Below are 24625 nucleotides of genomic sequence, written 5' to 3'. Positions count from 1 at the left end.
CAGGAAGTTTTGTATATTTATTTAGTGAAGCAGCACTTCACAGATATTCAAATGAACAGTTCACACAGTTCTCTTCACCGTCCTACAAACAATAAAAAACACTCTGCAAGAATACTTGTAAAATGCCGGGTACATTTTTGCATTATACATTTAAAACAGGTGGCAGAATGTAACTCAAGCGATAGAGATAACCAATATACTACTACTACTACTAATAATAATAATTCAATATACTAATAGCAATCTTGCTAGCAAACCGCACAACAATGTGCATATCTCCAAGATGTTTTTCTTTATATAAAAAAGTACGAATAGTGAGGTATTGCACATCCTTATTTTTAACATTTCAAGTACTTTAAATTGCTCACTTGAACTTTACCACAGGCACGAGTGAAGAACCACAGACACACGTTTTGTAGTTTCGAGAAAAACATATCATTACCCCGTGGAAACGGCAGTTTCTAATCCTTAAATCAGTGTTTCCCAACCTTTTTTCTGACACGGCACACTAAACGACTAAAACATTGTATGGCACACCACTATCCCACATCGGCTAACCATCGCCATGTTTTCTGTACATCTTAGTAGCGTGTGATGACCCTTTACACGTATAAATATCACTCTTCATAGACTTCAATGTATTCTGCAGCGCTGACACGAGTCATGTGATGACCCTTTACACGTATAAATATCACTCACTTCATAGACTTCAATGTATTCTGCAGCGCTGACACGAATCATGTGATGACCCTTTACTCGTATAAATATCACTCTCTTCATAGACTTCAACGTATTCTGCAGCGCTGACGCGAGTCATGTGATGACCCTTTACACGTATAAATATCACTCTTCATAGACTTCAACGTATTCTGCAGCGCTGACACGAGTCATGTGATGACCCTTTACACGTATAAATATCACTCTCTTCATAGACTTCAACGTATTCTGCAGCGCTGACACGAATCATGTGATGACCCTTTACTCGTATAAATATCACTCTCTTCATAGACTTCAACGTATTCTGCAGCGCTGACGCGAGTCATGTGATGACCCTTTACACGTATAAATATCACTCGCTTCATAGACTTCAATGTATTCTGCAGCGCTGACACGAGTCATGTGATGACCCTTTACTCGTATAAATATCACTCTCTTCATAGACTTCAACGTATTCTGCAGCGCTGACGTGAGTCATGTGATGACCCTTAACACGTATAAATATCACTCACTTCATAGACTTCAACGTATTCTGTAGCGCTGACACGAGTCATGTGATGACCCTTTACGTGTATAAATATCACTCTTCATAGACTTCAACGTATTCTGCAGCGCTGACGTGAGTCATGTGATGACCCTTTACACGTATAAATATCACTCACTTCATAGCGCTGACGTGAGTCATGTGATGACCCTTAACACGTATAAATATCACTCACTTTTACGCATTAATCATTGCTCTTCACAATCACAAAAGTCACTGATTATGCTTTCAAAATGGCGAAAGTTGGAGTTTGGATCCCTTTTTTTCATGCATATATTTATTTTGTGGAATCTGATCATTATCCACGGCACACATGACAGTCTTTCACAACACACACAAGTGTACCGCGGCACAGTGGTTGGGAAACACTGCCTTAAATGACTGATTAATCACTATACAACAAAGCAAATCAAACCAAATAATGACTGCAGCACTCAAATCTATTTATATAATTATATATATTTGTATACAAGTATACAAATCTATTTTTGTGCACTGTATGATACATTTTTAAAATTTAAAAAAAAATCTGATATTTTATTAAACCACTCAAAGCTCACCAGAATATGCTTCCTGATTAATATTGCTTTTAACAGCATATTAATAAAAACATTATTAGCCTTTCATTTCTTCAAGATAAACAAAAGAGAAGCTCTTCATTTCTTTGCATTTACATAAATATTATATTATAATCACATTATATAAATATAACCCAAAAGTCTGGGAACAAATGGAAAAATCTATTCAAATAATTGTTTCCATTGAAGCACACAAGATGCTCTATTGAATATTCTCAATTCATGCTGAATAACATTAATAATTAGGGTTTGCTCGTGCCAGTTCAAGTGCATGCTGTTATTAAAGCAAAAGGGGGACATACCAAATACTAATAATTTGTGATTGGGGAGGAAAAATATTAAATTGGAAAATCGGAAAATATTAGCATTTTCTCTAGTGATCTCAGACTTTTGGGACTCACTGCCCTTAAATATATATACACATACATATAGTATTAAATGTGTTATGTAAACATAAAAAAAGACTGGCATGTGTTGTGATGGTAAAGCTTTTAATCAAGTGCTATTAACATGTAAAAATGCCTAGTACAGCAAAACTTATGTTAAGTAGCTGTTAATATAAGATACAGGACAGTCGCTCATCACTAGCAACATTCAGACATTCACTGCATTTAAAGGTCAGTAGCATTACAATCTATTTTCAGCTCTGAGGTAATACAAGACATATTACATCAGAAATGGGAACTAGTTTCCATCTCTTGTCCTTCTTTTGAAAGCAGAACTATCAAGTATTGCATTGTTCCTCTTTGAGTGATTTGTACCTTAAAAAAAAAGACAAATAAATTGTGATTCATTTTAAGATTACGCCGACTACGCCAACTTCAGAGCATTTTCAGATTCGTCCTTTTTGTCTTTCTTTCCTTCGCCTTCTCTCTCTGCGACGTCACTGCCCTCTCTTTGTCTCTTGCGGGTTCGAGCTCCAGGTTTGGAGACGGGTAAGGAGCCCATCCCAAGAACTTCATGGATCTGACGGAAAGCCAGCTGTCGCAACGCTTGCTGAAAGACAGCGTTAAAGAACAGTTTGTGCTTTTTCTTACAGGGTGCGAAAAAGACAATTCAAAAGTGTGGCGTCGTTTCGTACCTGGGCACTCACGGTCACATCCTCTCTGGCTTGTTTTGACATGCTCCCTAGAGCATCTGTTTGACCTTTCTCACATGGGTCAAGCAGACCAGGACCATCTGAGGGTTGAAGAGAGTTGGGTACATTTAAGCCACATTTACACTGTCCACCAATTAGAGACCTTCAATATCAATACAGATAATTAACACCGCATATGAAAGTTCTTCACATTTCCGAAATCCCCCGTTGGACTGTTTGAAGGCAATTATAGTGCCCTACCTGGTAGAAGAATTCCAGAGGCGATGGATTCCAAAACTCTCCGCAGAGCTTCTCCTGGACCGAGGGGTCCCGACGCACTGCTAATGGCCTTTTCTACCAGCAGCTCCACGGCCTTTGAGAAAAGAACACACCTCGGTTAATCGACCGTTTTATGGTAAAGCTGAATAGTAAGAAAACACTGGAAACACCAGACATGTGACTCACCCAGTCGGGCATTTTGCCCCAGGTAGGTACACGATGACACAGGTCGCGCAGAATGCGGATAATGATCACGCAGGACTGAAGACCGTTAGCCCGAGCCTGTGGACGAAGCCCATTAATACTCCACAAATTTACAGCTATCAACAGCACTTTATGGTAAGTTACTTCAAAAAGAAAGTGTCAAGCTGGTTTTAGCTGGTGGTTTGACTTGTCGGCCAGCTGATCTACCCACTAACAAGTGCTCCAAACCCCTTTAAAACCATCAAATCGGACCAATCTGACACACTTTTAGTACAGTCAACGGCAGGTTCAGACAACATGCGGACTGTCCGTGTGTCTAGATAAACAGGGTTGCCCCCGGACAGCCTGTGCGTACCGTGTCAATAGCGAAATAGCGACAGAGTATGTGAGACGTAGCAGCACACGGAAAACTGAAGTATACATGGGTCTTTTTTTTCCTCCCTAATTTGGAATTCCCAATGAGCTCTAGGTCCTCATTTTGGCATAGTGACTCGCCTCAATCCGGGTGGCGGAGGACGAATCTCAGTTGCCTCCGCGTCTGAGACCGTCAATCATGTGGAGGCTCACTCTATTCTCAGCGGCATCAACGCACAACTCACCACGTGCCCCACTGAGAGCGAGAACCACGAGGAGGTTACCCCAATGTGACTCTACCCACCCTAGCAACTGGGCCAATTGGTTGCTTAGGAAGCCTGACTGGAGTCACTCAGGATTCGAACTTGCGACACCAGGTGTGCTAGTCAGCGTCTTTGCTTGCTGAGCTATCTTAATTGGAATTAACAATGTTGAAAATAGACGTTTGGAACCTATTTTTACCTGAAACCATTTAGCATGACGGAGAGCTGCTAGGTACTCAAGGCACTTGCTCCTGTTGAGAACATCTGGAGGGTCTTTCTCTGGAACTGCAAGAACACACGTAAAGGACTTCAGCACTGATTTTTGCTGAGAAGAACTCGATGATATAAAATAACTGTGAAGAGGTCATATAAGGTGATCTTTACAGCACACGTCAAAACAAAGGGAAAACACAGAAATGTCACAAGACATGGGGATTCTGCTCATCCAGGTTCCTAAAAACATTGTTGCAATGATGGATCAAGTTCTGCAAAGGACTTAGATGGAAGATATTACATTATGAAGAACTGTTTGGGAGTGTTGATGCGGTCATGGGTGAATAATTAACAAACCTAAAGAGGAAATACTTGTGACTGTGGAGAGACACATTTTATTAGTTTTTTGAAAGAAAACTGAAACTAATGGTTTAGATTCACTCTCAGAGAAAAATAAAACAATCAGTTTTATGAACAAAAAGGTCATTGGAGGCTGTTGTCCAAACACTTCAGGATGACAGGACAAAATTGGCTCAGACAAGGTGCAGCCAAATATGATTGTCAATTCACTTCTGAATTGTTAATCCCGTTCTGTTCACACTGTAGATAAATACAGTTGTCACTCCGTATCTAAGTGCTTAATCCCGTTCTGTTCACACTGTAGCTAAATGCAGTTGTCACTCCGCTTCTAAGTGCTTAATCCTGTTCTGTTCACACTGTAGCTAAATGCAGTTGTCACTCCACTTCTAAGTGCTTAATCCTGTTCTGTTCACACTGTAGGTAAATGCAGTTGTCACTCCACTTCTAAGTGCTTAATCCTGTTCTGTTCACACTGTAGCTAAATGCAGTTGTCACTCCGCTTCTAAGTGCTTAATCCTGTTCTGTTCACGCTGTAGCTAAATGCAGTTGTCACTCCACTTCTAAGTGCTTAATCCTGTTCTGTTCACGCTGTAGCTAAATGCAGTTGTCACTCCACTTCTAAGTGCTTAATCCTGTTCTGTTCACACTGTAGCTAAATGCAGTTGTCACTCCACTTCTAAGTGCTTAATCCTGTTCTGTTCACACTGTAGCTAAATGCAGTTGTCACTCCACTTCTAAGTGCTTAATCCTGTTCTGTTCACGCTGTAGCTAAATGCAGTTGTCACTCCACTTCTAAGTGCTTAATCCTGTTCTGTTCACACTGTAGCTAAATGCAGTTGTCACTCCACTTCTAAGTGCTTAATCCTGTTCTGTTCACACTGTAGCTAAATGCAGTTGTCACTCCACTTCTAAGTGCTTAATCCTGTTCTGTTCACACTGTAGCTAAATGCAGTTGTCACTCCACTTCTAAGTGCTTAATCCCGTTCTGTTCACGCTGTAGCTAAATGCAGTTGTCACTCCACTTCTAAGTGCTTAATCCCGTTCTGTTCACGCTGTAGCTAAATGCAGTTGTCACTCCACTTCTAAGTGCTTAATCCTGTTCTGTTCACACTGTAGCTAAATGCAGTTGTCACTCCCCTTCTAAGTGCTTAATCCTGTTCTGTTCACACTGTAGCTAAATGCAGTTGTCACTCCGCTTCTAAGTGCTTAATCCTGTTCTGTTCACACTGTAGCTAAATGCAGTTGTAACTCCCCTTCTAAGTGCTTAATCCTGTTCTGTTCACACTGAAGCTAAATGCAGTTGTCACTCCGCTTCTAAGTGCTTAATCCTGTTCTGTTCACACTGTAGCTAAATACAGTTGTCACTCCGCTTCTAAGTGCTTAATCCTGTTCTGTTCACACTGTAGCTAAATGCAGTTGTAACTCCCCTTCTAAGTGCTTAATCCTGTTCTGTTCACACTGAAGCTAAATGCAGTTGTCACTCCGCTTCTAAGTGCTTAATCCTGTTCTGTTCACACTGTAGCTAAATGCAGTTGTCACTCCACTTCTAAGTGCTTAATCAAGTTCAGTTCCCACTGTAGCTAAATGCAGTTGTCACTCCGCTTCTAAGTGCTTAACATGTTCTGTTCACGCTGTAGCTAAATGCAGTTGTCACTCCACTTCTAAGTGCTTAATCCTGTTCTGTTCACACTGTAGCTAAATGCAGTTGTAACTCCGCTTCTAAGTGCTTAATCCTGTTCTGTTCACGCTGTAGCTAAATGCAGTTGTCACTCCACTTCTAAGTGCTTAATCAAGTTCAGTTCCCACTGTAGCTAAATGCAGTTGTCACTCCGCTTCTAAGTGCTTAATCCGGTTCGGTTCACACTGTAGCTAAATGCAGTTGTCACTCCGCTTCTAAGTGCTTAATCCCGTTCGGTTCACACTGTAGCTAAATGCAGTTGTCACTCCGCTTCTAAGTGCTTAATCCGGTTCGGTTCACACTGTAGCTAAATGCAGTTGTCACTCCGCTTCTAAGTGCTTAATCCCGTTCTGTTCACACTGTAGCTAAATACTGTTGTCACTCCACTTCTGAGAGCTTTATCACGTTATGTTCACTTTTGGTATCTCCGTGTTTCTTGCTTACAGCCCCGAAACAACAATCACAATTTTGTGCGAGTAGGAGTGACTCGTGTATTTCATAGACACAGAACAATCAGATGATCAGATTAGATTTTGAAGATAAATGCACTTGGCTCAACCAAAACTTGCATTGTGTAGGTGGCCTTAGTTTACGACCTTTATTTGTGCGTAAATATGTCCTAAAACAGCTAAAAATGTCAAGGGATTTAATAATCTCTCGTCCTGAAGTGTTCATGTAGCTCAAGAAAAAAATGAATTACAATACTGCACAATATTGGTAAAGAAAGGTCAGAGATCCTGTTTATGGTTCCTTAAAGCACTTTCAGAACTCGATGCGAAACGGAGGGCAAATAATGGACTAAACCTAAAAAATTAATGGGGGATAGAAATGGACAGTCCAATTCACTGATGGAAAATTATTTTCTGTATAGGTGTATCATTAAATTAAGCATAGGCACTCAGGATGTAGCCTTACTTATTTTTTTTTAAACAAGGGGAACACATAGTGCTGCTGACGGGTTCTCTAACCTTTCTCCATGTCGGGGTCTTCACGCATCACTGGTGACGTTAGAGAGATGGTGACCTGCATTATTGGTTCCTTGCTTGATAAAATGGCGATGAATGCATCCTCAGTGTGCACCTGCACCTCATACTGATCTTCAGAAAAGCTCTGCCGGTTAGAAGGACACTTTGCATTACTACAGAGGAGACAGCGGGGCAATACAGGGGCCCGGGTATACAGAGGCTGAAGTAATAAATGGCTCCTTATAGTCCCAGTTGTGTGGGTGGTATGAGGGTATAAGTAAATGTTATATTGTTGTATAGGTATGCATCACATTATAGCAATTTTAGCAGGAAATTCAACCCCAAAATGTTCTATAAACTACATAACCATTAAGTAATGTCAATATTTCTATAATCTCATGACTTAAATTTACGTTGAAAATGAAAGCGCTTCATTTATTATTCAAGCGTTATGTGTAATATGTGTGTTTTTTAGGAACTTTAACGCAAAATAAAAGATTATTTCGAACAAATGAATAATTGGTCATTTGGCGTAAATGCAAAAACAGCCCAAAATAAAAACAAAATACTCAAAACAAACTATTAGCATAAGTGTTACGTTTATGTGAATTCTGGTAAATATTGTATAACATTAGTGTTTGTTTCACTTTATTAATTTTGGGCACATCTGATTTGCTGTTGTTAATTTGCATTATTTATATCGGCATTTCATCAGCCATCCTGCTCTCTAGATATTAGTATTGGTCATTGGTCATCCACTACTCAAAACCACAATTAATCTGAGAGAGAGAGAGAGAGAGAGAGAGAGAGAGATAGCATAGTATAATATAAATAATATAAGCAAAGTGGTCTACACTGGAAGCGCTCAAAGGCAACACACTTTGTAGAGCATGTGGATAAACCGTAGCATAAACAGTCTCTCTACCTGTTGACATTTCTGCCGTTGCACGGTACAATTTAGATAACGTTATATCATCATACCACACACAGTCCTAAATCCCAGTGGTATCCATTCCAAATAGGCATCACTATGGCAACACGTCTTCACTGCTTCCAATCGAATTAGCAATGCATGGGAATTTTGAGTAGACATGTCCTTTGGTTAATGGTCACGGGGGGTATAATATATGTATATAAATGAAATATAAACCCCAGTCTCACTCTGTAGGATTCAGGTGTCATAACCAGGCAGTGAAACTAAAGATCAGTTATAGATTCATGGGCCAGACAGTAGCAACAGCAGGTGCATTCAGGTGTTATTTTGATTAGACGGCCTTGTTAAACATGGCAACCCAGCTGCATTTGACAAACCACACACTCCGTTATAAAGGTCGCTATATATAAACATGTTCTTGTGACATGTGACATGTTTTTGTGTGGGGTTTTGTTTTTCATGTGGTTCATTTAAACATTTATCGTTATTCTGTAAACACCATGATACACATAACTGCCAAAACAAAGGACCACAGCAGACGCTGATTATCTTACCGCTAGATGTTTGGGCAGCTGTTCCGCGATGGTTTTCAGTAACGATGCGGTCGGTTTCTTGGCCGCGAGCAGGATGAGTTGAACATTGCGGTCGCTGCGCAGGAGAAGGCCTTTAGCGAGGATTCCCACGCGCATCACTCCTTTCAGAATACGTGACTGAGACTCCGACCTGCTCGAGGAGAAACACACAAAAATGAACGTCTAGCTAGTAGCTAGCTAGCTACGCTAGTAAAAGTATTCAGCTCTCACTGTTTGTCTGTGTTGTCGTCCTTCTCCAACAGCGAATCAGACACCAGTTTGAGCGCGCGCTCCGAATGTGACACAATTCGCTGTACGGCCTGAAGTTCCTCCTCTATGGGGTAGATGGTAGAGTGTTTAGCCATGATGTGGCGGTCATCGGGGGAGTCCGGCCTACGAACAGGCTAAAGAGAGAGAGAGAAGTGTAAAGACTTAACCAGAACTACTGGTACACAACTAGCATCTTAGGGTGCTTTCACACTGGCAGTTTAGTTCGAAACGGAGCACGGTTTGCATGAAAAATTGGTAATGTGAAAGCGGTCATGCGGACCGTGGTACCGAACACGAGACTACCTGTAGGAGGAGGTCTGAGAACGGTTGCAATGGAACTGTAGCGCGATTCACGTGAAAGCAACTCGGACTCGCGAAGATACCTGCGCATGCGTTTTAGCCGATGACGACATCATTAGTTTCGACAACACACAGGGATCCACACATTCCTGAAAGTCCCAAAAAATTAATGACAGCACAATGACATACAAGTACAAGCAACACTATAAATACTGTCTGTCTATACACCTTATAAATACTATTATAGGGTATAATAGGAGATGACAGTGGCGATAACTTTACCTTGGACACGAGCGTGAGTAAGCGTACATAGAACAAAAAGATGCAAATGAAGTCTCCTCAAAGAAATGGCATTTGCGAGTAGCATCAAGCCGCCTTCCCCTGGACATCTGATGAGTTACGCCATGAAGCGCGCATATACGCAGTTGTCGTTCACTCTGTGGTGCATAACGGCACCAAAAAAACAAAAAAGTATGATCTCTTTGTGTTCACCATGCGTGTTTGTGATGACGTAAGATGAACGCAAATGGGCCGGGGTTCGATAGTGCATGTGAGTGTGAAACCAGACCAACACTCGTGTGAAAGCCCCCTATGACTGCAAACTAGAGGTAGACCAATATATCGGTTTTACCGATTAATCAGTGCCGATATTTGCCTTTAAGAACTATCGGTTATTGGAAAAATCGAAGCCGATCACTTCATAATTTCAAGATAAGAGTCCCTGGTTTTGTTTCAGGCTTGTTTATACTTAAAAGGTCCGACGTTATGCACCAAATTTCAATTTTCGGGTTATTATTGGGATTTTGGTTGCACAATCCTACATAACTACATCTGGGATTTTATTCATTCTGGACGCTTTGTCTTGCGACTATAATAATAAGGATCGAATTAATTTTCGAATTAATTTTCGAAAGAGCAACACGCGGTCCGGTTATACACACTTAATGCGCGTTCTTGCATTCCTGTGATGGTAAAAACTCAAGGGTCAATATATCAAATCCACTGATCAAGATTCTCTACAGACTGTTGGTCCACCATTACAGTAGTTGACCTGAAAGAGAAAAACCACCATAGAAGCGGACAGTTAATGCTAATATATGTTATAGCTCCCCTTGTGGCAACGCTAAGAATGCAAAGCGCGAGTTATGATTTGCAATCTGACACATTTCGAGACTAAATCAAGCTTGCGTAGAGTATGTTTCAGCCTTAAAGCTCTACCGCTTTGAAACTTGTAGCCTGTGTGGGAATTGCGCGGATTGCGTCATTGCGTGTGCTTACCAGCAGGGGCGGCACGGGCAAGGTGGGCTGGCCCATAAGAGGGGGCGGGGCCATTCCATGTCTCTGCTGGTCCCCCCAGTACAACTGCTCCTCCTCCATCCTCCTCCAGTACAGGTCATTCTCGTACCTCCTGCAGGACGACAATATATAAGTTTTCCATTGTAATCACAGAAATAAATATCCCGAACACGGTCTGCATTGTGTGCCGTCACTGAAGTTGTATTAAACTGGACTGAAACGGTGAGAAAGCCGAGTTACCTCATTTCCATGTGCCAGCGCTGCTCCTCCTCTTGTTGTCTGTACAGCATAGACTGTTTTTGTTTCCTCAGTTTGACTTCTAGAAGTTTCCGAGCTCGATTACCGAGCTTGATCTCCACTGGGAGGTCTGGATTCACTTTTTTCTGAAACATATGTAGAAACAAACATTATGTAACTGTAACTAGGGCTTTGTATATATATATATATATATATATATATATATATATATATATATATATATATATATTCACCATTTTATATGGGGGTCATTGACAAATAAGATTGTCCGAGGTGATTCAAAATGGAAAATCTTTTAAATATCTAGTTTAAATGTGTCAAGATCATAGAAATGTTACTGCTGTGTCCAATTTGGTTTCATAATAATAAATGTATTTATTTTTTAAATGTAATTACTTTGAAAATGTCAGGTGGTGTATCCATCAAGTAAAAGGTATTAAAATAGTTTCAATGCACCATAAATACATGTGTACACAACTCAATCATTCATTTAAAAAAATGTGGTTAAAAAGATACTTTACCATTTTTGCATCAAAGAACATCAAGACGTTTTCTAATGTCACCACATGACCCGAACAAAAGACAAAATCTAACTTTGTTTTTTACGTCACACAGTCTTGAGGGTTTAAAGGGGGCGGGGTCACATGACAAAAAAATGGCTTCCTACATATTGGTTACACCACATGACTGATTTGGGGGACAAAAGTTTTCCAAAAGGTATATATATATATATATATATATTTTAAACAGTTGTTTCACTGCTTAATAATTTATTAATAAAAAATATTCTTCATCAATCATTCCAACATTTCTTAATTTCAGTTTTTAATTTGACGGTAACACCACGTGACATTTTTTACTTTAAGCCATAGAAAAACATCAAAATGACTTTAAACATGTTTATCATAGTAGCAAAAAATAATTGTCTTAATTATGAATGAATGATTACACCATGTATGCTTCATCGTTTGGCCAGTTTCTTAATTCGTGTTTTTGTCTCGTTTTCCAGTTAAAAATATCATAAGTATTCTTAAAACAAGACAAGCAAAATGGCGTACGATATTAAGTCTTGTTTTCAGAATAATATTTATGCTTTAAAAAAATAATAATCGCCCAATAGGGTACGAAAAATAAACTAGCTTCCCTTTGAAATAACTTTCTTACCCCATTGGCAAATAACTTTTTCAGTATATTAAAGTAATTGTAATTTGTTGGGGTCTGGGTATCTCAGCGAGTATTGACGCTGACTATCGCACCTGGAGTCATGAGTTTGAGTGACTCCAGCCAGGTCTCGCAAGCAACCAAATTGGCCCGGTTGCTAGGGAGGGTAGAGTCACATGGGGTAACCTCCTCATGGTCACGATAAGGGGTTCTCGCTCGCAATGGGGCGCGTGGTGAGTTGTGCGTGGATCGCGGAGAGTAGCGTGTTTATAATGGTGGAGGTTAGAATATCGGGCTGTCTAGTCAATAAAAATGTTTGACTTCCTTCACAGCACTTTAAAGATACAAAGTAGAATTCGAATGGGTCATGTAAGAAACCGGATTGAATAGCGCAAGTGATCCCGCATCCTCCACCATTTCTTCAACAGAGTGTACCGCGTGTAATGTGAACAGAGGTGCAGGCATTTGACTAAAATAACGGAGCAACCTTTTTTTTGGGCACAACATGCAGCGATACAGTGATGTTGCAAGTCATGTATAAAGTCACAGAGACCCTCCCCTCGAAATCTGATCATCCAAAATGGAAATTTAGTTGCATGACGTACTTCAGAGAACAGAAGATATTACCTTATACTGCAGTCGGTGTCTGCGGCCCTTCAGGTGCATGTCTTTAGCGTTGGGGTCATTAAAACTGCATTCACACAGTTTACAGTGGAAGCGAATCACCTTTCCATCATCGTTACGGACCTGAGAAGGAAACACACATGATTCAAAGACATGCTCTGATTCATTTTTGTGTTTATGTTGGACTGAAACTAGTCAAGCTATTTATATTTGAATAGGGCTTTTCACAACACACATCGTTTCAAAGCAGCTTTACAGGAAATCATGCATTACTAGTCACTGCTGATTTGACGCTGGTCTTGTTTGATTGTCTCACCTCTTCTACATAATCGTGTCCCACAGGTTGAATGTCTCCCTGAGGAACTGTACTGTCACCATCTTCATCATCACTCAGAAGGTCCATCTTCATCATGAGAGGCTTCACCTCATCCATCTTCACAGGAGCTGCTGTAGATGTTTTATTCGCTATAAAGAAGAAAATTAAAACATTCAGTATCAATTAGCAAATGCTGATTCAAACCTCAAAGACATGATTTTCATTCTTGGAAATTTTGTTCTACAGCCGTGGCCAAAAGTATCGGCAGTGGCATAGATTTTCTGTTTTGCAAAGTTTTCTGCTTCAGTTGATGTTGGTGTTGATTCACATTGTTTCTAGATTACTGTGATGAGTGATCAGATGCATTTTAAATAATTGCAAAAAGTTTCATTGAACATTATCACAAAATTTCACAGTTTTTTGGCCCTGGCACAAAATGACCAGCTAACATCATTACGCTAATCATATCAGCAGCACCAGGGAAAGAGTGAACGAGTACTAGTCAGGTGAAATCACTCGATCATTCTGATTGCTATAAAAGGAGGGAAGAAGTGCTTCCAATCATTGTGTTCTTGTTCGCAGTGGTTACCTCTAAAGAAAGACGTGTAGCCATCATCGATTTGCATCAAAATGGCCTCACATGCAAGGAAATTGCTGCAAAGGATATTGCACCTGAAAGAACCATTTACCGGATCAAGAACTTCAAGGAGAGAGGTTCAACTGCAGAGAAGGCGGCTTCAGGACGTCCCAGAGTGTCCAGCAAGTGCCAGGACCGTCTCCTCCTGAGGAGTCAGCTACCGAATCGTCACCTCCAGTGCAGAGCTCAATATTGGCAGCAGGTTGGTGTGAGGGCATCTGCACGCACGGTGAGGCGAAGTGTCAAGAAGGGCAGCATAGAAGCCACTTCTCTCCAAGAACAACATCAAGGACAGACTGAAATTCTGCAGGAGGTACAAGGATTGGACAGCAGAAGACTGGTGCAAAGATATTTTCTCTGATGAAACCCCCTTCCGACTGGAAAATCGAGAGTCCGGAGAAGAAAAGGTGAACGCTACCATGAGCCCTGTGTCGTGCCAACAGTGAAGCATCCTGAGACCATCCATGTGTGGGGTTGCTTTTCATCACAGGGAGTGGGCTCGCTCACAATCCTGCCCAAAAACACGGCAATGAATAAAGAATGGTATCAAAACGTCCTGCAAGAGCAACTTCTCCCAAACAATCCAGGAGCAATTTGGTGATGATCCGTGCATTTTCCAGCATGATTGAGCACCATGTCACAAGGCAAGAGTGATAATGAAGTGGCTCGGAGATCATTACATTGATATTTTGGATCCGTTGCCAGGAAACTCCCCGGATCTTAATCCCATAGAGATCCTGTGGTCAATCCTCAAAAGGTGAGTGGACAAGCAGAAGCCCACAAATTGTGATCAACTCCGAGCACTCGTAAGGCAAGAATGGATCGCCATCAGTCAGGATTTGGCCCAGACGCTGATATCCAGCGTGCCAGAGCGAATTGCAGAGGTTATGAAGAACAAGGGTCAACACTGTAAATGTCGACTCTTTGCATATATTGAATGTTTTTGCCAATAAAAGCCTTTAAAACTCATGAAATGCTTATCATTGTTTTCCAGTATACCATAGAAACATGTGAAAAATAATCTTCCAATACTGAAGCAGCAAACTTTGCAAAACACAAAATGTATGTCACTGCCAATACTTTTGGCCACGACTGTGGTTTCCTATAGATACAGATCATTGACAGACTAAATCTAAATCTTTGGCAATCTATTAGCTCATAATTTGCTGTGCAACATCATCATAAATGTCCGGTTAATCATAAACCACAACCACTGGAAAAACAAGCCAACAAAGAGGAAGTTGAACAAGTATTGAATAAGGTCTTTGTGTTGATGTAATGCTATAATCTGAAATATGGCAGAAGTATTGTGTCATCTGGAGGAGTGTGTATAATTAGATGTTTCATGTGGGTGATGCACTAAAAAGGAAACTTCATAAATATAGGTGATCAGTGCATACACTGATGTGGGCGTTGTGCATTTCACCTCAAGAAGTTGAAGAGCCAGTTGAAAACTGTTATTCTAAAAGGCAGAAGTATACTTCGGTTTTGACGCGAACACTTACCGACTGCGTGCAGTCGTACTCGAGCCTTTCAAAGAGTATGCTTCATTTGACTGTGTGCACATACACAGGTGGATGATGCATGCGCACTTCGACTGTTATGAGATTCTGGACTATTTCTCTTCAGGAGTTTATAACCATTAAGATGTCTTTATATTCCTTCAGACTCAAGTTCAAATGCAGATGTTACTCGTGAGCTTGACGTGCACATCCGCTGTTGTTGTTACTACATTTGTCTAATGTTTTGTACCGGTGATTACATCTTCTAGTGCTTCTTTGTGAGAGCAAAAAGCTCAACGGTGAGTGTTTCCACCTTGTGGAATAAAACAAATTTTTTTAATTCATTTGTAAAACTATTAATTACGTAAACTGTCACAAATGCAACACTCTTTTGTACATTTTACAAATTCAAACAAATTTCTGTACAAATTATTCGTGAAGAAAAATAATTTTGTAAATTTTCACAAATAAGAAACAAATTTCTCACAATTTGCGACAGTTCACTCATGAAAAGCTTTGCAAACAATTTACACAAAAATTCATTCAGCTCAATAAGGACGCTTACCGACAACGCAGACTTTAGCAGGTATGGGTTTTTTTACAGGAAGTGGCATCACTTTGGAAGAAGTCACCACTGGCGTCTTTCGTGGTGCAGCAGTAGGGGTGGAAGCTGTTGCCGTGGCAGCCACTGTAGCAGGGGCGGAGCTCACGAAAACTGGCTCTGTGGAAGGTATAGGTTTGCCAAGCTTGGTGTGCAACTTAACCACCTGAGGAATTTCAAAGACTCTTTCAATCAATTGAAGATTTCAAGGAATGCCAAAGACATTCCAAAGACATTCATTCACGAAATCTAAATGGACCCCATTTACTTTTTTAATAGATTTCATAGTGACATCAACATGAAAACAAAGTATAATCGACAAACAGCCTGAAAAATTCAATAATAATCATCGTGATAACAAATTATTTTTCACACACCTTCTGGTGCTTTGCTCCGCGGATGTGTGCGGCATAAGCATCAGCGCCGGTGCACGAGACGTCACACAGCTCACAGTGCAACTGCGTCTGGACGCCGCGAGGTCCATTGGTCACCTGACTACTGCTCTTCTGCGCCGCTTCTTTCTTCTTGTGCTTCTGACCATCCAGGTGCTCTCGATACGTCTGCAGGTGAGCAGAGGAACAAGCGTCAACGTACAATGAAGGTGACTAGCAATTCTTCTACAACTAAACACTTTGCAAAGCTTCGCACTTCAAAATCAAAGTGAGGTTTATTGTCATCGCGTATTTATTATTGACTTCTAAAGTTTTGCTGCAATTGGTTCAGCTCAGGGTTTCCACCAATGTTTGAGTAATTAATTTACATTTCTTTTCCAGTCGTTTGTGATTTCTGAAATGTTTTTATTTTATTTTTTAATTAATTTTGATTCAGACTAATTTGCTGTTGAATCATTCAGATTTGTGAACCATTTCGAAAAGTTAACTAAACAGAACAAATGCAAAACAAGAATTCGCTGACCAATCGGACGTTACTATGGCTTGCAAGCAAGTTCTACTCTACACAAGCTCTAACCAAGAGCAATATTTAGGTCATTAATACAAACAGAACAAAGTGCAAGAAACATTTATTTACTATAGAAATTTCCACAACTTTTCTGGGCTTGGAAAACACAAATGTAAAAAATTATCTACTGGTGGTTATGCTTCAGAACCGAGATCTTTCATTGGACATTTAAGTTGTGATAGACCGATATATCGAGCGTTTTTTGACCATTTTGTGATTATCCCCCAATAACAGTGTTCGATTAACAAAAGTGTAAACTTTCCCTTGTGTCAGTTCCAAACCCAACCAATAAATGTCAATGAATAGTCAACATTTTCTGTTTTTAAGGATTTAAAGTTTATGCAACAGAGCAAATATTTCATAAAATATATATATTTTTTTACATTAGTAACTTTGTGTACATCTGATTTGCTGTTGTTACAATGTTTTATGTTTATCAGCATTTTTATCAGCCATTCTGCTCTCTAGATATCTGTATAAGCCATTGAAAAGACCATTTCGGTCGACCACTACATAAAAGCAACGACCCAACGCGTTAAAATCAAAATTATAAATCATACAAAAGTACACACAAACAGCAAAATTAGGGATGCATCGATATTTTGGCCATTGATATTTATCTGCCAATTCTTGACTAAATTATAACATTTGACATATTGGTTATAAGCATGAAGCATGAAAATGCCTATATGAAAAGCTGATGGTTTATTTTATTATAATTATCAACACACTTTGTAAAAACTCAGTGAATTCAAATGCACAATCCAGAAATAATTGTAGAAGGGTTCTAATAAATGTAGAAGGAGGAGCTCCTAAAAACATATAATATTGTATTTTTTACTCGTTCTCTCATAATGAGGACAAACTGGCATTACATGATGAGGGGAAACCATCCAAAACATTTTGAAACCAGCAGATTTTGACTTCTGAGATATTGGTATGGTCTCCATTAAGGCTGCACGATTGAGGAGTGAAGATAAATTGCAATATGGCCTTGCACAATTACTAAACCTTCAAATAAAGTATGCATTTCAGTGCTTCAGTCAGCATTGTGTGAGCAAGCGGCGCCCTCTAGCGGTCTGGATGGCATTATCCATTATACCAGTATGATTCAGAATTTAAAATGGGATTTTCCTTTGTTAAATCTTTTTATTCAGTGAAATTGCCCAACATATGCATAATGTGAATTTGTGATGTTCTACCATATACAGTACATAAGTGTACAATGTGTGTTCTGTTGTTTTGAACTGCAAAAGTGTAAAAATGTTTTTTAAGTACGAAATAACATTTTTTTATATCAATCATCATGCTAGGATATTTAGTCATTTCTTTTAGTCTTTTTTTATCTTCTATTTACTTGTTATTGAGGCTGGCTTTCTTTCAAATTTGTCTGTTGTTCAACATGTTCAACGGGAACTATTTATAGTTAGTTTTCCGTTAAAATCAGTTTCGGCTAAAAGATTTAATATCGGTGCACCCCTAATCGAAATGTATTATAATATTACATTTCCAAGGATGTGGGGATGCAATGCATCCTGTCCATGTTGGCATCTACCTAATTTGGCTAGTTTCTACCACAGGACAAAAATTTGCACCAAAATACCGAACAATAAAAAGGTTAATTGCATTTAGCATTATTTTTTCCTGCTTTCCATAACCAGAACAGTCCTGCAACCCACCACTTGAGAAACATTGACATAATTTACAACACAAAACTTAAAGCAGATTGTTCACATTTACCTGTGGCCCAGCGCAGCTTATCTTGCAGATATCACAGTAGTGCAGCTGGGGTGGTTTTGGCGGGCCTTTGGGTTTCTGGATCTTGTTCTGGTGGAACACGGGCTTCTTGTATGTGTTAACAACGGGACTGGAGACTACGCTGCTCCCGGCATTGCTCCAGGAAGAGTTGCTGAACATTTTGGGGGGTTGTTGTGTCTGCTGCAGGTGGGGGGCCAGTTGGGCCGGCTGGAAGTACGATGGTGTGGACGTGTAAATGCTGGAGTCATAGCTGGAGTAACTAAGACCGACTGCAGTAATACAGAAAGCGACACCATTACATGACACACAGGCGAAAATTGACAGATATGGCGGAATATGAATCTAAAGGGTTGGACTAAATTACATTTGCAATGCCCAATTCCCAATGTACTCTAAGTTCTCGTGGTGGTGTAGTGACTCGCCTCAATCCAGGTGGAGGACGACGAATCTCAGTTGCCTCCGCGTCTGAGACCGCCAATCCACGCATCTTATCATGTTACTTGTTGAGCGAGTAACCGCAGAGACGTAGCGCTTGTGGAGGCTCACGCTATTCTCCGTGGCATCCACGCACAACTCACCACACGCCCCACCGAGAGCGAGAACCACATTATAGCGACCACGAGGAGGTTACCCCACGTGACTCGACCCTCCCTAGCAACCGTGCCAATTTGGTTGCTTAGGAGACCTGACTAGAGTCACTCAGCACGCTCTGGATTCAAACTCTTGACTCCAGGGGTGGCAGTCAGCGTCTTTGCTCGCTGAGCGACCCAGGCCACCCTGGACAAAATTCCTTGAAAAAAAATAGCTATTTTCTTTGCTAAAATGCAAAGAAAAATGGGACTATATGGAAACATCCCCGTTAACACATACTTTGTGTATCTAGCTTTCCATATTTCCAGTTTAATATAACTTTTTTTTATTATTATATATACACAAAACTCTTTATCGGGGAATACATAAGATATGAAAGGCTTAATTTGGCAAATACTTAAATATAGAGCATTGTAATGGAGCCAAGTTTCCATCATTTAAAAAAAAAAAAGAGTCCCTTGTGTTTTTTGAGCTTGGTGAACCTCTCTTACCAGAGTAAGTCGTAGCAGGTGTAGAGTTGAAGGTAGAACTGGGTGTGTACGTGGATATGGGGGTTGGAGTTTGCTGAACGCTAGTTGCCGTTGGGTAGATTGTGTAGCTTGAGGAAACTGAACTAGGAGCAGGTGGCGGTTTCAGAGTTGCAACCTGTCTTTGAACCGGAGTCTGACTGTATGTTGTGCTCACGGGAGTGTAGACACTATTCAGGCCTGAAACAGCGAAGATGCTTTCCGTTAAACCCAATCATGTCTGTCAATTTATATTAAAGCAATTTACTTTAAACAGAAAAACAGCTCTCTTTAGAAAATGTTGTTGGAATCATGGGATCTGGATGCGTCATGGCCAGACTTGAACTAAGCTAAACAGTTGTACCATAGCTCCAACTTGTTGGAAACAGTTAACAAAAATTTAGACACCAGACTGAAACTCTGTAAAAGCGTTCCCATTTGCCCTTGGGAAAATAACAGTTGTTTCAATAATTGGCTGTTCTCTTGTTACGTCTGACATTTCAGTAGCATTCAAATCAGCTTTAAAGAACAATTAAACACACCTGTCTGGAAGTAGGCCTCGGCTACTGTTTGTTGCGCAGGTGTGATGCTTGTTTGAAAGTACTGCTTGTTATCGTAACTGCTGACTGCAGGTGGTCGCCCGTAAGTGTAATTCTCCTGTATAGTATATATAACCAAACAAAATTTACTATAATCACATAACATCATAACTGTGTGCATATATGCAGTTTATACATAAATGAAATTTGAATATATAGTTGTTAATAGTGTTATCAAAAGTACCGGTACTTCGGTACCAAGTCGGTACTAAAATAAAAACAATGTAACGATACCAGTGTTTCTACAGTACAGGAAATAACGAGGACCGACCGTCGGTACCCGCACACCGTCTTACTGACATACGACTTACTTGAGAGTGTGATCTGTTGCTCCTTTTACACTAAAATGCACAACTAATCAAATTAAAATTGTGATATGTCCTAGTGTGATTATTAAACTGCGAAATGCTGCAATTGTATGAGCTGCATGAGCTTTAAATGTGTGAAGCAGAAGAAGAAACTCGACAGAGACTATGAGAATAATTTGTGTTGTATGAGATGACAGAGCAGAGCACTAATCCACACTGAAGCCTTATTTTTATATAATTTATAGAATTAAATCACAGCATTTGCGCTTAACGAACACACTGGGCCATGTAGCGAACTGTTTATCAGAAGACGTTAAACTTGCATCAAAAATAAGGTCACAAAATAAAAGCACGATTCATAATAAAAGATAAACACCTGAAATTGAAGAAATTGCAACAGAAATATATTATAACTCTACAGTAAAATGTAATCATCACTGTAGAAATAATAATGAATAATTATGAATGAATAATGATTGTAATAATAATAAAAATTACGCAATTTATAAAACCAAGAGTGCTTTTGTACTGATAAAATACATTTGTTGGATTGGTCAATGCAATGGTGTGTTGATAAGAAATTGTTCTATTTTTTACTTGATAAAAGTTTTTAAAAGTTTAAGGAAAATGTTTAGATTAGACCGTTTTTCTAATGCATATCTTTTAATGTATTATTTACATTAAAATGTAACTTTAAATAGGCTAAATGGGTGTGTTCAATAGCACATTATCATATAAGCATATTTTAACTGTGGTATCGAAATTGGTGTCGAGAACTGTGAAATTTCACTGGTATCGGTACTGACTATTTAAATATTGGTACTGTGACAACACTAGCTGTAAATATAAGACTAACCGGTTCGGTTAACACCTGGTAGCTTTGAGGGGTGGTCGTCGGTTGCTGGGAAGGTTCGGGCTGGCAGTAGCCATAGTTGATGAAGGCGGGGTATGTGGCAGTCACTGCCGGCTGAGCTGGTTGGGCTGTAGCTGCAGGGTATGACGCCGTGACAGTGTGGGCCACTCCAGGGGCGGGCTGAACGTTGTAGCTGCCAGTGGTTGGGTGGGAATACGCAAGGGGCGGCGGCTGGGTGCTGCATTACATAACATAACATTTATTACATTTATCATTTTGAATTTATATATAGTTTGTCTGCACCCTCACAAAATGTACTGTGGCTGTACCATTGTATAGTGATGTTAGAAACACAGGTTAGTGAATTAATCTGGAAAGCATCTTATTAACATCTGCTGAACATCTTAATAAGATCAGAATTATAAACATTCTTAATCATAAACCTCTCAAAGACATCTGATAAATGTCTTATTGACATCTGAGAGGAGACGTCTTGCAGATGAGCAAGCAACCAAAAAAAATACATCTTCCAGATGAAAACACACACACACACTTCTCAATACACACATACAAAACACACTCTGACATTCATACCAACACACCCACACAATTTTATCTACATCATGTATTCAGTTGTCCTGCAGTGCTCTATAATACAGCACACAGAGAATAGGGGAAAAGCTTGTATTTGCTCCACAGGCTAAAAATTTTAAAAATGGCGCCAGCTGGTGGAAAATGTTAAAAATGACGATTTTGATGCCGGAGCTCCAGAATGAAAGCATATCATAGAAAGCATGGTTTTATGCTTTAATGGCACTGGGATTAATTATTGCCATTTTAATGGGTTTCAATGGGGACATTGTATTACAGATACTGAGGTTGAAATATAACAATTCCCCAAAATAAACACCTTTGATTAAATGTATGCCGTTTGGCATTAACACAGCCAAAATGATTGGGAAAACTGAAATGAACAAGACAAAAATGTCCCGAAGGTTGCACAAGGGTTAATGCAATTACATCAGAAGTAACAGTAATTAAATTACATAAAAATTAAGAAAGAGTAATCCCTTACTTTTTCAAGGAAAAATAATTTAATTGCAGTAATTAATTACATAGTAATACATTACACCCAACACTGACAATGGTATTTATATAGTACTTCAAGGTACTTAAAAATAATATGATATAGTAATGGCACATGCCCAACATGGTTAATGTTACCAAAAATCACGGTAGTGCCATGGTACTTTTCATTTAATCAAAATGCTAGCCATGTGTTGCTTGACCAATGCTAGCCATGTGTTGCTTGACCACACACCTGTCAAACAGTTTGCTAATGCATTATATCATACAAGTACAAACACGAATGTCAATAAATAAACAGCAGCAGTAGCATTGGCTACAAACACCGGAAGATGCGTGGGGCAATGGCCTCGTGCAACTTAGGCTACTATAAAACCACTGTCATGGCTCTTTCTCTGCTGTAAATAATTTGAGCACGTATATATGGGTTTTAATTGTGTTTAAATCGCACCTGAATTGCGGTCCGGCGGCTGCTGCTGCAGCAGCTACAGCAGCTGTAAATCCAAAATAATTACTAGCCGCCATCATAGAAACTTCAGCAGCGGCGCGGCTTAGACGGTCACGTGGCTGTGACGTTGGTCTGTATGTCACGTGTCCTCACGACTGCCTGTATTGTTTTTTTGTAGTTTTTACTGTACATTGACTTTGTTTGTTTGAAGTTTAATAAAAAAATTATAATAATAATAAAAAAACCTTCCCGCTCACGATGGCCCACCGCGGTCCGCGGACACTAGCAGTAGCATATGCGTCCACCAAAATGTATAATATTAACAATTATTTTTGCGTGTAAACATAAATGTGTGGGTTCTTACATAGAAGACTGCAAAAGACATTGACAAAAAATTATATTCAAAATACATTTAATTATTGAAACTCAGCAAACTTGGAACAAATTAGATTTATAAATTATAACAAGGGAAAGAAAAAAAAAATGTCCCCATGTCTCTATTAATGACATCACGCATCCGTACCCGAGCAGCTTCGCTCATGGCGCGCTTACGTCACTATTTATCAGCATTTCACGCAGCAGCGCAGAATTTAATTTAATATTTATTTTTTTAAAGCGTCTCGAAACACCTACATTCTGTTTCATTTTTTGTGCTGCATCTAGCTTTATTAATACAAGAACATATTCTGTCTGAACCCTCGCGGCTCCGAAGGGGGCAGCGATTTAGATCCAGTAATTTATTATGCCAGTAAAGCATAAAATCATGAATTCTATGATATTATGCTTTCATCCCGGAGCCCCGGTTTCAAAAAAATAAATGTTTAATATTTTCTACAAGATGGCGCCATTTTTCTCATGTTTAGCCTATGGAGCAAATACATACTTTTCCCCTATTTTCTGTTTGCTGTATTATAAGAGCAATGCAGGCCAATTAAATAAATGATGCAGATAAAATTGTGTGTGTGTGTGTGTGTGTGTGTGTGTGTGTGTGTGTGTGTGTGTGTGTGTGTGTGTGTGTGTGTGTGTGTGTGTAAAAAACAACAGGTGGCATTATGTAAACAAACTGGCATTTAAAGCGTTAAAATCCTGAAAACGTAAGCATATTTGGTAGTTATGATCTGGACTGATGTTGGTTAAAAAAAAGTCAGTGAAAGTGGAAAATAATATTAATATATAATAGCATATAATATAATATAGTTTTTTTTAACGTGGACATTTTTGTCCTCTAAGGACCTCTGAGTAACTTTTTAAATTGATGCACAAGGGTTAAATGATAAAAAAGTGAGGAACCATTTAAAGATAATTAATAAATAGTACAGTAATTGAGCTTCTCAGCCATGACGCCAAATTGTAGGCTATCCCGGAGGCCTAACACCAGATAGTTAACATCTCCAAGATGTCTTAGATCTTTTCATCTTGAAAGCATCAACATTTGATGCTAAACCTGTTAAAAAGATCATAAACATCTCAAAGACATCTGTTTGAATGTCTTGACATCCAAGACAAACTTATTGACGTATTGCAGATGAGCGAAAACCTGTGCTATCAGAGACGGAACAGTGCCCGCCCACTTTTTCAGCCATCTTGGTTCCGAATGTATTTTTCCCATTGTTTTTTTGCATAGGCTTTTCATAAAATCCTCCATAAAATAGTTTTAATCCATGAACCAAACCGGCCAGAGCTTCGAGGTGAAACACAACATTACAAACGTTGTTTTCAGGCAAAAAAATATATATCAAAAATTTTGAAAATCAGACAAAAAGAAAAAGGCATAAGACCTTCTTTCATGAGGGAACAAACTACAATCCCATG

General features: G+C 39.5%; 1 protein-coding gene across 2 annotated transcripts; it reads right to left on the bottom strand.

The window, feature by feature from the left end:
• Positions 1–12: 12 nt before the first annotated feature.
• Positions 13–22916, bottom strand: LOC127639725 (zinc finger RNA-binding protein-like). 2 transcript variants are annotated; one of them, XM_052121902.1, is made up of 19 exons: positions 22817–22916; positions 21283–21517; positions 20062–20176; positions 19505–19720; positions 18405–18691; positions 16082–16264; positions 15669–15870; positions 12965–13113; positions 12652–12771; positions 10846–10988; positions 10588–10717; positions 8971–9143; positions 8722–8890; positions 7237–7378; positions 4217–4302; positions 3383–3478; positions 3179–3290; positions 2921–3018; positions 13–2835 (listed from the first exon to the last, which is right to left on the bottom strand). In XM_052121902.1, exons 1-19 carry the CDS (start codon positions 22891–22893, stop codon positions 2650–2652), a joined length of 2919 nt encoding a protein of 972 aa, XP_051977862.1. In that variant the 5' UTR covers positions 22894–22916; the 3' UTR covers positions 13–2649. The 2 variants fall into 2 exon arrangements, with proteins under 2 accessions (XP_051977862.1, XP_051977863.1); XM_052121903.1 differs by having other exon boundaries at positions 21298–21517.
• Between the last annotated feature and the right edge of the window lie 1709 nt (positions 22917–24625).

This window comes from Xyrauchen texanus, chromosome 48 (genome assembly GCF_025860055.1).
Source record: "Xyrauchen texanus isolate HMW12.3.18 chromosome 48, RBS_HiC_50CHRs, whole genome shotgun sequence".
NCBI lineage: Eukaryota > Metazoa > Chordata > Actinopteri > Cypriniformes > Catostomidae > Xyrauchen > Xyrauchen texanus.
The sequence above is the reverse complement of the archived record's forward strand: the minus strand, read 5'-3'. Positions and strand labels throughout refer to the sequence as shown.